Source organism: Mus pahari, chromosome 3 (genome assembly GCF_900095145.1).
Source record: "Mus pahari chromosome 3, PAHARI_EIJ_v1.1, whole genome shotgun sequence".
Classification (NCBI taxonomy): Eukaryota; Metazoa; Chordata; class Mammalia; order Rodentia; family Muridae; genus Mus; species Mus pahari.
Genome location: NC_034592.1, coordinates 135,840,506 through 135,855,473, shown reverse-complemented (window position 1 = coordinate 135,855,473; position 14,968 = coordinate 135,840,506). Strand labels below are relative to the sequence as shown.

Here is a 14,968-nt window from a genome sequence, read left to right as displayed (position 1 = left end):
GAGGAGGCAACCTCATTCCCCTGGCATGAACCTCACATCCCTTTCAGCTGACTGCATCTCTCTTCCCCATTACCACTCAGCTCTTCTGAGGCCTAACTGGGAGCAGTATCTCAGGGGAGTCTGGGACCCCATCATTTGGCCAGTCAGCCCCAGCTCTGGCTCTGCCTGGAACAGACTCACTATTCCCAACTTGGCATGCTCTGAAAGGACTCCTAGAGCTCTAGACTAGGATGAAGATGCATACTTACCTAGCAGAAAGCCCTCCACCCTCTAGTGCTCATCTCCAGAGTGGGCCAACCTTGTCTTCCTCCTCCACTGTGGCTCTCCCACAGTGGCTCTAGCCAGAGACACAGGGTTCACCTTGCCCTTGGCCTCCAGAGCAAGGCAATCAGACAGGGAATTTAGAAGAGAGATAACTCATCAAAGAGACTGCCTGCTCTGCAGAGCATCAAATCAGCTGAGAAGTAACAACTGTGCCACCAAAATTAACTCTAGTTTGCAGCTGGCAGCAGTAGCTGTAGAACTCTGCAGGACGTGAAGCAGGCCAGTGGCTGGGCTGGAGTCTTGAAGGCTGTTCCTTAGAGGGCTGCCTCTACCAGCTGAGACTGAGGGTGTCCATGAATCCTGTCTCTAGTCCCTGTAGAAGCAGACTGTATACTGGCCATGGGAGGAGCAGGGCCCAGTAGAGTCCCGAGTGTCCCTAAAGCCCTCAGCCAACCTTTCCACTGGTCTGTGCTAAGCGTGGGGATGCTTGGGTGATACTGCCCCTTAGTGGAGAGGAGTGGGAGAACCGGCTTCTAGACAGCATGGGAAAATCAGCTGATAGACTGCCTGCCTCTGGCAGAGAAAAGGTGGCATTAATAGGACACTTTGGACCCCTTGAACAGCCAAACCAGAATCAGAGTTTTCCAAAACCTAGAGTAAAGCTGACCCCCTTACTAGTGTTGCAGACCCACACCCACCCTTCCCTGCTTCCTACCCAGCCTTTTCATACCCTTTCCATTCCATCTCTACTTCCCTGTCCCCTGCCAGCTCTCCTCCCTCAGTGGGGTGCTGTGACCTGCAGTCCTACCTCTCAAGAGCCGTGGGCCTCAATGGAATCCTTAGTTACAGGAGGAACATGTGGAAAGTTGGATGCTCTGCCTAAAAAGGCCCTTGGCCTGTGGGTTAGCCCAGGACATCAGTGGTGGAACACTGGGCTTTGTTACTAGACCAGTGAATTTACAAGTGGGTCTTAGCTTATACATCTCTAAGAGGAGAGGTGGTTGTAATCTAGAGCCATGTTCACAAGCTCACCTTTTAGTGGCGGCCATAAAATGTTCTGAGAAGGATATTGTTTATAAGAGGTTTAAAACTAGATCATGTTTAAATGCTTTTAATTTTCATTTTTTAATCTCCTTTATTCAAGTTTTAAAAACAAGTGGCTCATTTTACAGAAAGGAACAGAGGCCATTGGCCCCTCAGTGTTGTTGGCGACTAAGTTGCCTTCAAGGTGGCACATGATGTGCAAACTGTTTTCTGGCAGATCGCGGAGACCTACGCCTTCCTCCCCAGAGAGGCTGTGACTCGGTTCCTCATGAGCTGCACGGAATGCCAGAAGAGGATGCACTTTAACTCCAGCGGCCCGGAGCCCAAAGGTGGGGGCCACGCAGTGGACAGGTCCTCCAGAGGCCATGTGGGTGGTGGCTGCCTTAGGAACCTTGTTTGGATTTGTTTGACTTTCTAATTATTAATTACTTGCTTGCTTACTTATTTTTGAGACAGAGTCTCACCGTATAGCCCAGGCTGGCTCCAAGCTATCAATCCTCCTGCCATAATGTCTCGAGTGCTGAAACTATGTGTGTACCACCACACTGCTTCTTTATTGGTTTTGTAAATGTTATGCTTCGCTTAGAACCAACAACCCATCCATCTTGCCCTTCAAGGCTTAGGCTAGCCTCTCTCCTCTCACCTAATTCTAAGTGGCCAACCTTCCTGTTCTCTGGGTTCTTCCATCCTAGCCACTTGACCTTGCCCCTGGGGCTGGTTGTCCACTCATGTACATATGGATCTGGGTCTCTGAAGACAGACACACACCCCATGAGGCATGTTCTTCTTACCCTTTGGCCCTTAACTCCTGCCAGTATGCACTCTCACTAAGGTCTGCCTCATGTGACCTCCCGTCAGCTCAGTGAGGACTGATTAGAACTGAAGATGGACAGACCACTTGTGATTAGCTGAAGCTGCCATTTGCTCTGTTGAGCCCAGTGAGACCATCAAGGGTCCCCCTCCAACATCTTCCTACACAGCCCATCGGTTTGTCTGCCTGCAGCTGGCTTTGACTGTAACACAGGCCAGAACATTTGACCATAATTATCATGGGTAGCATGGGTGGTTTAGTGTGTTTTGGCTTTGGGGGTTGGGGGGTACACTAATCAAGGTTCTGGGCCTCCCCTGGCTCCAGGCCTGCAAATTATGAGCCATGGTCAACAGAACAAAAGGGGTGGGGGCAGTTATCTGACCATGAGGACAAAGTAGGAGTGGACAGGAAGCCACTTATCCAGGTAGACCTCTAAGGGCAGGCACCCACCTGGGGAAAACAAGTGGACCGTCCTATGACAGCCCAGTGACAGGGACACAGGCAACAAGCACCTGAGCAGCTGATGACAGCAGTGATTCACCAGATCTAGAGGCTTTGCTGCCTGCCTGGGAGCCACTAAGCAGTAGCTGCCTAGCAGGTGTAAGACAGCTTCCAAGGTGTGAAGGTCCAGAGCCAATGCTGATTCTGTTGTTGAGAGCAGGCTCCTAGGCCAGGCTGTATGAGTGTGTGACCCCCAACTCTGTGCATGGGGTCAGTAAGGATCCCTACTCCAAGGACTGATAAGGCTTGAGAGGTCATCCCTGAGCTTAGCCCAGGGCTCTAATATGGGAAAGTAACCCTAAGGGGTGCTTGTCACTGTCACTCGTGGCCTGGCCCCCGGGGCCAAGATAATCCTTGGCCTGCAAATGGGCCTGGGGACCTTTTCTCTGCTCATGCCCCAAACTGCAAGGCTGGACCCTGGTGCTGCTGCCTGGATCCTGCCCACCTAAGTATGCTGCTCCCCTCCTATTTCTGCCCTAATTGTTTCCATAGCAACCGGAGGAGTCAGGCGCAACAAAACTGCTGCCTGAAGGAAGAGGCAAGACTGCTCTAGGGGACTGTAGTCTCCTGGCTCTCCTGCTGTTTCCTATGGTGAGGAGGGTGTTCCTCCCCAGAAGCTGCAAGGTCCTCAGGCTGGGGACTTATGTGCAGGCAGCCTAAGAGCAAGGTGCTTCCTCTCTCCACTGGCTGCCTCCACCTTAGGAGGGTCCTTCCCACCCTCAGCTCAAGAAAGGAGGAGAAGAGGGGGGTTGCTCACAGCCCAGAACTGAATAGAATACAAACCAGCCTGAGGACTGTTTTGAGCTTCTCTCCTGGTGCTTATCTCGACAGGAAAGAGGACAGGTGCCTGTCTACCCTCAGTCCCAGACAGCTGACCTTGCCACTGCCCAGAGAGGACGACAGGAAACCAGAGCACAGCCCATGGAAGAGTGGGCCCCAGGCCAGGGGGACTGGTGTGTGACTGTGTCCCCTACTGTGTATCCCACAGCAGGCTAGGGAACCTCTCTGAGAATCCCCTGCTCATAATAGCTATGAGTTGTCAGTCCTGGCATACAACCAAGGAAACCAAGACCCGAAGAGGTGCTGGGTGAAATCACTCACCCAGCTTCCTTCTCCAACTCCCAAGAGAGGGAAGCAGAACCGCCTTTCTCAGCAGAGTGGGAAGAATGTCTTCCTCGCAGGGCTGTGGTGATGCAGATATAGAAAAGGAGCCCATTGTGCAGGGCTCCGGAGCTCTGTGGATACCTTGGGAACATGGCCCATTGTTAGGTTATGATGCTCAGGCCCAGATAGCTTCCCCTTCTCCCTAGACTGAGCCAGCGGTTGCAAAGGTAAGGTCAGAAGTGTCCAACCCCCACCCTGAGCCCACTAGCTGGAGTCCATCCACGTGCTAGATTTAAAAGGGAAAGATTGGCTTCTAGATTGTCATAGAGAACGCCTGCCTGCTCTGTGGTCCGAGGCATCAGCCCCCAATCCTTGTCAGCTTTGTCCTTGGCAGGAGCCCAAGGTCAAATTCTACCCATAGTACTTCCTTGGGCTGCACCACTGCCTGCTAGCCCTCCCTTCCCTGTGGCCAGAGGGCCTGTTATTCCCGTCCCAGGGAGGGAGGGAGGGAGGGGAGAGGGGACAGGATGGAGTCTCCTCTGGGGCTGCTGGGAGACTGCCTTGCTTCCTGGCCTCATGCTGGAAAGAAAAGGAGGAAGCAGAGTGGCCCCAGTGAGCAGCTTGTCCCCAGCAGAGTGTGAGGCCCAGCAGCCCCCAAATCCCCACTCCACACAAGGAACATAAACAGAGCAAGCTGCAGAGAGTCTGGAAGTCAGTCCTTGGATTCCAGGGCCTCTACACCACAACCTCTCCCACCAATTCCTGTGGGGACTGATGCTCAGACCAGCCTGACTTCCTGAGCAGAGGAACCTCTGAGGGTACATTCCTGCTTTCTCTGTGTGACAATATACTGTGATATGGTTGCAAACTGTGAGCTGGCAACACACAGGTTGTGGTTGTGCTGCCTCTGGAGCAATTGAATCATCAAGTCAGACTAGTGTGCAGTTCCCAGAACCAAGCGTATGGATCCCTCCTTCCTGTGCTTTCCAGACACATTGCTGTCCATTGCTGGCTTCTGTCTTGCCTCGTTGGCTGGCCTTTCATCTCCCTGTTAACAGATGCACTGAGTGACAGTGGGGGATGCATAGCCTTTCTGTGTGGTGGTGACCCATTCCCTGGGGCTGTGAGAGATCCTTTTTACTCTGAGAGAAGCTTTCTTGAACTACTCCAAAGCCCTCTTGGCTCCAATGGACTCCCATACAGCCCATTTTCCCCGCTCACCCTCCTGTCTCAGTTCTGTGTAGGCCCTCTGACTACCTTCCTTCAACCTAGGCTTGAGGGGCCTGTTTTGTTTCCTAGTCTGAACTGTACAAGGCTGGCTGGTCTTAGGGCTTCTCTGCCCCTCATCCTCTAGTACCCAACCAGTATCTGGGAACTTCTGTCATCTCTGGACTGAGGAGTTCTCTAGATAAAGGCTGTGAGAATGAGCAGGCACCTGGAGAATGTGACATCTGTGTTGATTGACAGGTGTCTTTGGTCCCACGGTGGAGGCTGAGCTTGACCTGGCCTGTCTTATCCTAGGCAGAGCCCAAGCTGTGGGTCCTTCCCAAGCCCCAGGGAATCAGGCTGAGCGCGTGGGCTGGCTTCCATTCTTCTTGGAAAGGAGGTCTTAAAACATTACTGGGTGGCCCTTCCTCAGCCTCTCTTCGTAGCAGCCTGCTGGATCACTTAGACTCCATGTTGATGATAGCTCTTAACTCTCCTCTCACCATAGTAACAGTGCCCAATGCAGTGGCATCAGCTGTTTTCAGTGGCCTGGGCATGACCACCACATATGTTGGCACAGAGGACCTTTACACTCTGCCTTAACTTGCCTGGCATGGCATCCTCCCCACACTGGGGCACCATTGACTTTGCATCTGCTGTTGCTCCACTCACCATATCCAGAGCTTAAGGGGTTCCCCCAGCCCTTCTGCCGTCCTCCTCACCATGGTGAGCCAGTTCTGACCTCCTATGCCAGCTCTGTGGCTCCCTTCCTCTCTGGACATATGCCCTGCCTACCTTGGTCACTCTGGTCTGCCCACCAGCACAGGTGTTCCCCGATAGCTTTGTTTGCCTGCATCCCCACCACAGGCATCTTGTCACCCTCTTCCAGAGCACTCCTGGCTCCTCTGAGGCCCCAGAAGCATCCTCAGATTTGCAGAGAAGCTTGGGAGCACAGACCAGGGAAGACCCTTTCCTTCTGCCTCCAGATCACCATCCTAGATACTGTTCTTTTGGGGTTTTCCTCCTAAGCCAAACTGTCATCTGTTTTTTGTTTTGTTTTGTTTTATGTTTTTGCTTGTTTGTTTTTTTTGTTGTTGTTGTTGTTGTTGTTGTTGTTTTGAGACAGGGTTTCTCTGTGTAGCCCTGTCTGTCCTGGAACTCACTTTGTAGACCAGGCTGGCCTTGAACTCAGAAATCCACTTGCCTTTGCCTCCCGAGTGCTGGGATTAAAGGTGTGCACCACCACGCCCGGCTGTTACCTGTTTTATTTGTGCTTTTTGATAACCATCCCTGGCATTCAGGTGTGATGTAAGTTAAGTTACATCAGAGCGTCTACCCTGTGTGGACGGCCAAGAGCAGAGGGCCCTGTATGAGCAGGGCCATTGGGGGGGTGGGTGGCCTTTTGCAGCCTCCATATTGTTTAGCAACTTCATGCCAGATAACCTTACCCTTTAAGGACATTAAAGTGAATTCACACTTCTTGGCCAGAAACACCAGGATTTGGAGACAGGAACATGGTTTCTGTCTAACTGCACATGAGTGTCCCTGGAACCATTAACCTAATGTGTTGCCTCCAACCCTGTAATCTTGGTCGAATAAGGCCTAGAAGCTCCCTGTGGCTAAGGAAGTCACGTCTAGGTTGATGGTGGTCTGTTGAAGAAAAGGGGGAACAAGAGCCAGTTCCATTTTCCAACAGGCTAGGCCCATGTGCACAGGATTCCCTACCCCACCCAGAAAAGATAGACAATAAGGAGCAGCCCTCCCTGCCATCAGCACAGCATGCACGCACATTCAGTGCACTGTCAGGGATTTGAACTCAGTGTGAAGTGAAATCTGAGCAGTGTGGCAGCAGGCTAGTGGCAGGCACAATAATGCTGCACTCGGGTTTAGTTTGGTTTTTTAAGTGGACCGGCAAGGATTCCATAGCTACTGTTCTGAGTCAGAATCACAGTATGAACTTAGACTCACAGGGGACCAGCAAACGGTTTTAGAACGGTTTTAGATATAATTTACTTGTCTGTAAGTAAATAAGATGAGAGCTTTTGAAGGAAAAGAGTATGCCTCTTCCCTCACCCGTTTTCAGGGTCTGCTGCCCTTGGAGTGTGTGTTTCCATACGTTACCCAAGTCCATTCAAACACATTCATCACCACATTAAAGGGCATACAAAAGTCTTGGACTCAGTCTGGTCTAGGACCAGTCTCTTCCAGGCTCTTCCTGCCCAGGCCACATAGGAGGGCCCCCTCTTGGGGTGACTCTGCCCCCCACTCCGTGTTTCTGAGGCTTTTTCTCCTCTTCTCACTCAAGTCAAAGATGAATTGTTTTAGTAATGTCCACAGAACCATCTCAGACTCCTGCTGTTCACACCTCTAGACATTCACACAAGTGTCTGTCTGTCCTGCGGCCTCATCATGTGGCACAGCGTTGGGTGCAGGGTCCTTTTTGGTTTGGGTGCTGGCTCTAGAGGGGCAAGTGGAAAAAAATCACCTGTGCACCTTGGCCCTGCCACCTGCCTCTTCTGCAGCTGGTGTCTGGGCTGTGGTGGTGACAGAGGTGACAGACTTTGCACAGCGGCAGTTGCTCTTGTTTTTACCCAACTCACATCCTAACCCTTTGGTGAAATGGAGATTCTGAGGCCTCTGTGGACAGGAGAAGCCCAGAGAATAGCCAGCAGGACAGTGGCCTGGGCACGCTGGGCAGAGATTCAAAGGTCATCTTTTCTTTCTGACCCATAAATCCCATCTCTTAGAATAGTTCTGTGATGGAAAAGGCCAGCGTACAGACTAGTACCTATTGCCAGAGATGCTCCCTGCACTGTTGGCTACACTAGCCTATATACCCAACCAACCATATGGATATGGCTTAGGCAAATTACGGGAAAAGACTCATAGCAACATGTTTAGGGAAAAAATACTTCTAGTGCCCCGGAGGCTGAGGCAGGAAGATCGTGAGTTCAAGGTCAGTCTGGGCTATCTACAAAACAACACCCTGTCTCAAATAACTTAATTAAAAGAAATGCATTTTTGAGAGGAAGGTGAACTATAATTCTCTGTGTACATTATGATATCAAGTATACAAAGAAAAGTCACAAGGAAAAATAAACAGAAGCATATGCCAGGCTGCTTGGTGTAATTATGCTTTTAAATTTTCTTCTTTACATCTTTCTGCACACTGCAGATTTTCTACAAAAAGAGCACACATAGCTTTGATCCTCGGGACAGCAGAGCAATAAGCAGGAGGAAAAAATCCTCCTCTGCATGCAATTATGGAAGCACCAGGATTTGGGAGGGTGGAGGGTACTGGGGGCCTGGCTCAGATCTGTGAGCCATCTGGTCTCGGAGGGTGCTCTGTTGGGGGGGACACCATGGGGCTGAGACTGGAGTAGGACAGGCAGAGGCAGGTGTTTACCAGCAAGAGCCAACTCTGGCCAGAGTTGGAAACTTAATGCCTTCAGGGTCCTGGCAGGTGGCCTGAGTGAGCAAAGCTGTGCCCTGGCAAAACATACATGTCCTGCCTGTAAGAAGTGGCAGCTACAGGGCCACATGGTTGTCACAGGAACCCCGTGTGACAGACCTTTCATTTCTTTTGAAACAGCCAAGCCTCACTTTTTTTTTTTAATGCTGGCCCCTAACTGGCAAGCATTTTCAACACTGTGTGCTGCACAGCACACAGGTGGACAGGTGACCAATGAGTGGCCGCTAGCCCTCTCCTTGACAGAGGCAGCCTTTCACCCCACCCTCACTCCACGCAGGGACTGAAAGGGGTTTCCTTTTGTTTTTGCTGCAGAGAATGAGCCTCCATCCCCTCTGGTGTCTGGCATTATTGATTACAACATGCCCCTCACCTCCACCTACTTGAAGCAGATGAAGCTGCGAGTGATGAACTCTCAGGAGCAGGTAAGGTGCCTGCTCTCTCCCCCAGAGGCCAGGAGGCTGACCTTGCCTGGTTGTGGCTGAGACTTTCCAGGGCTTGGAGCCCACAGCAGCCTGTATAAACACGAGCAAATCAAAAGACAGTTCTGTGGTCATCTGGCCCCACAGCCAGCAGAGACGGCGGGAGCATGCTCACCCTGGGAGTGTCTTCTGAAATGTGGAGACTCAGCCTTGCCAGGCTCTCTCGAGGAACTGCTAGGGACAGATGCTGCAGGGCCACAGACCTCGACTCTCAGGGTCTCCCCACTGGCTGTGACACCACTGGCTGAGTGCCAGTGGCCTCTGTTATTCTTGGGTCCTAGACAGGCCAGGAAGATGGGCCTTGGAGGTTAGAGCGGGCTAGATAAGTCCTTGGAGCTCCCTGGTTGTCCAAGACTCCCAGATGAGGTTTGCCAAGGGCTGTCAAGCACCGTGAAAACAAGCTCTGAAAACTCCCCACACATTCCACTTGCTGACCTCCCACGAAGCAAAGCCTGTCTTTCAGAGACAGTCTGGATGTGCACTGTCCTCTCCCTCTGCTGCAACCAAAACCAGGGCGCTCCCTCCTCACTTCATCTCAAGTGCCCCCACCTATGCTTATATCAAGTCCCCAAGGCTTTAACTAAGGGAAGGGGCACTTGTTTCCACATGGAATCCAGGTCAGAACTCTTGGTTTATGCCGGCTTGCACTGCAAGCCTCCTTGACAGTGTGAACATGTGGGGTTGGGGGAAGGCTTGTGGCGGGGTGAGTCTGTGCCTCAGCTGGGCCTGTGCTACCCACATTGAGCATTCAGGCTGTTCAGCTTCAACTGCAGAGCTGCCCTCCCCCTCTGCCCCTACCCAGTCCTGTTTCTTGAGGCTAAAGGAAGGAAGCCAGCTTTTCTTTGGGGGGGGGGGAGGCCACCTCTCACCTCTCATGTCCGTGTTTCCCCTCTCACCCAACAGTATCTGTCCTAGGATGGCTGCTGTTGAAGGCAGTGTGCTGGGCGGGGGCGGGGGCACTGCATGGTTTCTGCTGTGGGGCAGCAGTCTCAGGGTGCCATTGTTAGTGCTTAGGAAACCTCAGTCCCACTGTGCAGTTCTCTGGTGACTACAGAGGAGGAGGGGGAGGAGGAGGAGGAGGAGGAGGAAGAGGAAGAGGAAGGGGAGGAGGGAGAGGAGGAGGAGGGGGAGAAAGAGGAGAAAGAAGAGGAGGAGGAATCGTGGCCTGTGTTTTCCTGTAACCATCCACAGTGTCACTGCTCACATAAACCACACAGACAGCCGAGAGCAGTATCACATGGCCTTTTCTCTCCTGGGACAGGCAGCTGGATCTGGGTCACTGCCGGGGCCAACGTGGTCAGTGTGGTGTGCAGATGTGGCCTCTCCTCTGTGAATCCTGTCGGGTTTTGTTTGCTTTTAAAATCTTAACTGTAGTTTCTCTTGTGTTGGCAGAAGGTGGTGGTGAGAGGGATTAACAAAGATGGGGCTTTTTCTGTGAGCTGGGCTCTAGTGCCTAGCAGGTAGCTATAGCGACTGAGGAAGTGAAAACTGGACATAGTGGACATATTGGGAAGGTTTGTCCTCCGGGATAGGTGGTGTACAGGTGCTTGGTGTCCACTGGAGGGTCTGTGGCAGGCAGGGAAGGCTTGCCGCAGGAAAGAATGCCACCATTTATGCTAGATATGAAAAGAAAGAAAATTTCCATACCATAGGGGAAGCCTATGCAAAGGCCCCCTGGCCAGGGAAGGACAGAGTCTGTGCAAGGCCCTAACAGGCTGCACACCGGACCAGAATATGGGAGGGAAAGGGCCAACTCTCAGCCACTCATGAGCGCTGGGCAAGTATCTGGCAAGGCAGAGCTCTCGGACTGATTGTCCTGGCCAGACTCAAGCTACTCCCACAACAAGACTGCAGGGGTCATTGTCTGCAAGCACTCAGAGAGTCTGGCTACCGCTGGGTCAGGGAGTGCAGAGACTCAGAGCAAAGATGGGGCCAAGGGTCAAAGTCCTTGATGCTCCTCTTGAGTTGAAACTAAAGATCCGTATCCTTGCGTTAGTAGCCTGTTCCTCACACAGTGGAGGCAGACAGGGTCCTCCTTAGGGCAAGTGGAAGACTGTTTGGCCTGAGTTCTGTCTGTCTCATCCCACGTCCCAAGACAGAGGCCACAGCTGGCACCTGTAGCATTTGCAAGCTGCTAGTGTGAGCTACTGAGGAAAGCAAAAACAGTCTCCAGGAGCTGAGGGCAGGATAGATAACGTCAGTATAATCACAGCCTTGGGAGGAACAACAGCTCAATCATACCTTTTGGGGATTTCCAACATTGTTCTCCAGGAGACACCAGGGAGGTGGGGCATATGCAGCGTGTACACCCTCACCTTGCTCTGGCCAGACAGTGAGAGGGGGCAGGGTTTTCTTGCAGCTGGCCAGTGTTGGATCCAAGTTAATATGCTGGGCACTTAGTCCATCTCTATAAAGATACTAGGAAATATGGACACCTGGCACCTGGCAACCCTACCCCTCAACACACACACACACACAAAAGAAAACTCCAATGGCAATAGTAACACAAAGGAAGGAGGTTGTTCCTGAGGTCTGATTCAGTGCAGCGAGAATTGTTAGTTTCCTCAGCTCACAAGATGATCTGGGTTAAATGGCATTCTCTGGACCTGTGAGATGGCTCAGTGGGTAAGAGCACCCGACTGCCCTTNTGGTGGCTCATAACCATCCGTAACAAGATCTGACGCCCTCTTCTGGAGTGTCTGAAGACAGCTACAGTGTACTTACATATAATAAATAAATAAAATCTTTTTTTAAAAAAAAAAGTGGTATTCTCTACAGGGACCTCCTCAAAGAGAATTACTCCAGGAGCTATCATCAGAGTGGCTACAAGGAGCTTAAAAATTGGGATATAGTGTCAGAAAAGGTTTTATTTTCTGCCAGGTGAGGTGGCCCAGGCCTTTAATCTTGGCACTTGGAAGGTAGAGGCAGAAAGATCTCAAGTTCAAAGCCAGCTGGACTCAAAAACAAATTCTCACAAACTCTTGTAGAGATGCAGAATCGAAGCCACGCTGGTTGTACAGTTGATAAACTTATCTTCTTAGAGGAGTCAGGGTGTGGAGATGTGGCAAGCCATGAGGGAACAGCTGAGAGCCTTCCAGAAGAAGGTTGCATCCTAGACAGGGTGCAGGCTGAGTCAGAACAGAGTGACCTGTCAGTTTCCAAGTCCCCTCCAGAGTGTGCTCAGGGCACAGAGTCACCCACTTACTGCCTTTTGCCTTCTCTTGTTTTTTCATTCTTTTGTAATTAAATATCACAGAGACTGTTAGAGAGAGAGAGAGAGAGAGAGAGAGAGAGAGAGAGAGAGAAAAGAAAAAACCCAACAAGACAAAAAGCACAAAAGACCGAGGACAGTGACAAAGATCCCAACAATCTCACCCAACCCTTTCCACTTCTACCCATTCCACAAGCACCTTGGTGGCTTTGCATCCCACCCTCCAACCCCCCACCCCATGCCCCACCCCTCAGCTCTCACCCCACCCCATCACCTCATGCACCACCCTCACCTCCCACACCAATCCCACCCCCAACCCATGCCCCAACCCCCACCTCCCATACCATGCCTCCCTTTTTTTTACTTTTCTGCTGCTGATTCTCCTTCTGGAAGGTGAAGTTTCCATGTATCACTTGAAGTTGGGTACATTCTGTCATCTGCTCATTTGCATATTCACACATAGATTATCCAACCCTCCATTCATCTGTCCTTTGTTGTTCTGTGATCTAGGCACTGGTAAAGATGCTAAGGAGGTGGCCTGGTCTGGCCTGGCCTGTGCCTGTGTGGTACCACAGCTCTGTGAAAGACAAGAGAAACTCAAGACAATGAATTGTCTGGGGCCTGCAGGGAAATCTGAGTGTTAGTGGGTCCTCAACACAGAGGGACTGTTGACTGGGTGCCTGCTCTGTGTCCGATGTGTCGTAGGGTTGATCCTTTGTACAAAGAATTTGAAAATCACTCTCGTGCTACACATTTGATGGTCAGGCTTAAGATCATAGTCACTAGAGCTGGAAAGATGGATCAGTGCTTAAGAATACTGGCTGTTCTTCCAGAGGTCCTGAGTTCAATTCTCAGCAACCACATGATGGCTCACAACCATCTGTAATAGATCCAATGCCCTCTTCTAGTGAGTCTGAGGACAGTGACGTTGTACTCACATAGGTAAAACAAATAAATGAAAAAAAAAAAAAAGCACACAGTAAAATAATTAGAAACCCTTGTCCTTTCCATCCCCCACTGCCTAGATGGAGGTGTTTGGGGAAAGCACAGAGAAAGTGCTTTGAACTAGGGTAAGGGCTGGGCTTGGCCCGGAAGCTGAGAGCCTACCTTAAGAGGGGAAAGTAGGAAACAGGAAGAGGAAATTAGTGAGGGTGCGGGTACCCATGGATACCACGTCTGCCTTGTGACTTCTGTGCCTCAGTGGCCCCCGTTGTCCCCATTGCTCTTGAGATGCGTGTTTAAAGGGAGATCCTTCTGTGGAAGTCACACGTGGAAGCAGGGCCCCCTTGCCCCCTTCCCTGTGCTAGCTTCATTTCCTGGAAGCTCCACCGCTCCCCAGATGGTCTGTCCAGAGGGAAAACAAGTCTACCACCTGCCTCTCTTCCCTCAGTGTTGGCGTCTCAATGGTTTTACTGTTCTCATGGTAGTGAGAAGCGGTGCGGTCCGAACTTCTTCCCATTCAGTCACCTGTGCCAGAGGATTCTTCTTCACCTGGAACCTGTAGACCCACTTGGGTTCTTCAGATGGTTTCCCTCCTTCCCTGCAGAGCAAACAGCTGGCAGTGTTCTCAGTCAGGACAGAGCACCACCCTCACTTCAACCTGGGTTTAGGTTTTCAGCAGATCCACCACCTAGAAGCTGTGCGGCCCCAGCCAAGGCATTCTACTTCTCTGTCCTCCAGTTACTTGAAGGTCAAAGGAACACACTTAGATCATCATTTTTTAAGACATTTTAAATTGTGTGTCTCTGTGTGGGTATGTATGTGCACATGTGTGCTGGTGTCTGGGAGGCCAGAGATATAAGACCCCTTGGAGTTGGAGTTGTAACTGGTTGTGAGCCATCAGCTGGGAACTTGAGTCCTTTGCAAGAGCTTGTTCTGAACTACCGAGCTCTCTCCAGCTCATCTTTTTTTTTTTTTTTTTTTTTTTTTTTTTAAGATTTATTTATTTATTTATTATATGTAAGTACACTGTAGATGTCCTCAGACACTCCAGAAGAGGGCATCAGATCTTGTTACAGATGGTTATGAGCCACCATGTGGTTGCTGGGATTTGAACTCCAGACTTTCGGAAGAGCAGTCGGGTGCTCTTACCCACTGAGCCATCTCACCAGCCCCTAGCTCATCCTTTTTATTTAAATTTCTTTGCCTACTTTGTTGTATGTGTATATGGGGAGCATGGCGTGCCACAGCAGGAGTGTGGAGGTCATAGGACACTTACAGAGCATGGTTCTCTGCTCTCACCATGTGGCTCCTTGGATTGAGCTGAGACTGTCAGACTTGGCAGTGGCTACCCCTCTCTGCTGAATCATCTCACTGCCCCCACTTGTAAGGGGGCCAAATGATGGAAGACACAGCAGGCACTGGGCTGGGCACATTAGAAGCACTTTCTAAAGCTATTGATTTCCTATTTGTAGTGCTGGGGATGGAACCTAGGGACTCACACATGCTAAGCAAGATCTTTATCACTGAGCCACCTCCCCCATCCCACCTCCACACCCCTTGGCCACCACATTCACTTCAAAAGAAAACAAAAACTACCTAAGAGCTGGGCTGTAGCTCAGATAGCACTCTAATGGAGTGTTTTCCCAGCAAGCATGAAGTCCTGGGCTCCATCCTCAGAGCCACAATAGCCTGTGCCTGCAGTCCCAGCATTAGGGAAGGGGCTCTGACACTCAGGGTCATCACCAGCTGTATAGTAAGTTTGAGACCAGCTGGTCCTTTGCTAGAAGAGCCCAAGAAAATGGAGAACAAAGCTAACAAAAAGGGGGGAAAGCATAGGCTGTGGCATATACATGTCACATTTAAACTATTTTTAAGTGTGTTAAGTGGCCTCAACTTCATCATATCACATTGATAAACAACCATTACAGTCATCT

General features: G+C 50.9%; 1 protein-coding gene across 2 annotated transcripts in view; it reads left to right on the top strand.

Moving 5' to 3' along the window:
* Nol4l (nucleolar protein 4 like) overlaps positions 1–14,968 on the top strand; it is a 117,927-nt gene that overhangs the window by 49,674 nt on the left and 53,285 nt on the right. For both annotated transcript variants that reach the window (XM_021192248.1, XM_029536219.1), the window contains exons 3-4: positions 1,526–1,637; positions 8,715–8,824. In XM_021192248.1, coding sequence (XP_021047907.1) covers positions 1,526–1,637; positions 8,715–8,824 — 222 coding nt within the window. The remainder of the gene's footprint in view (positions 1–1,525; positions 1,638–8,714; positions 8,825–14,968) is intronic.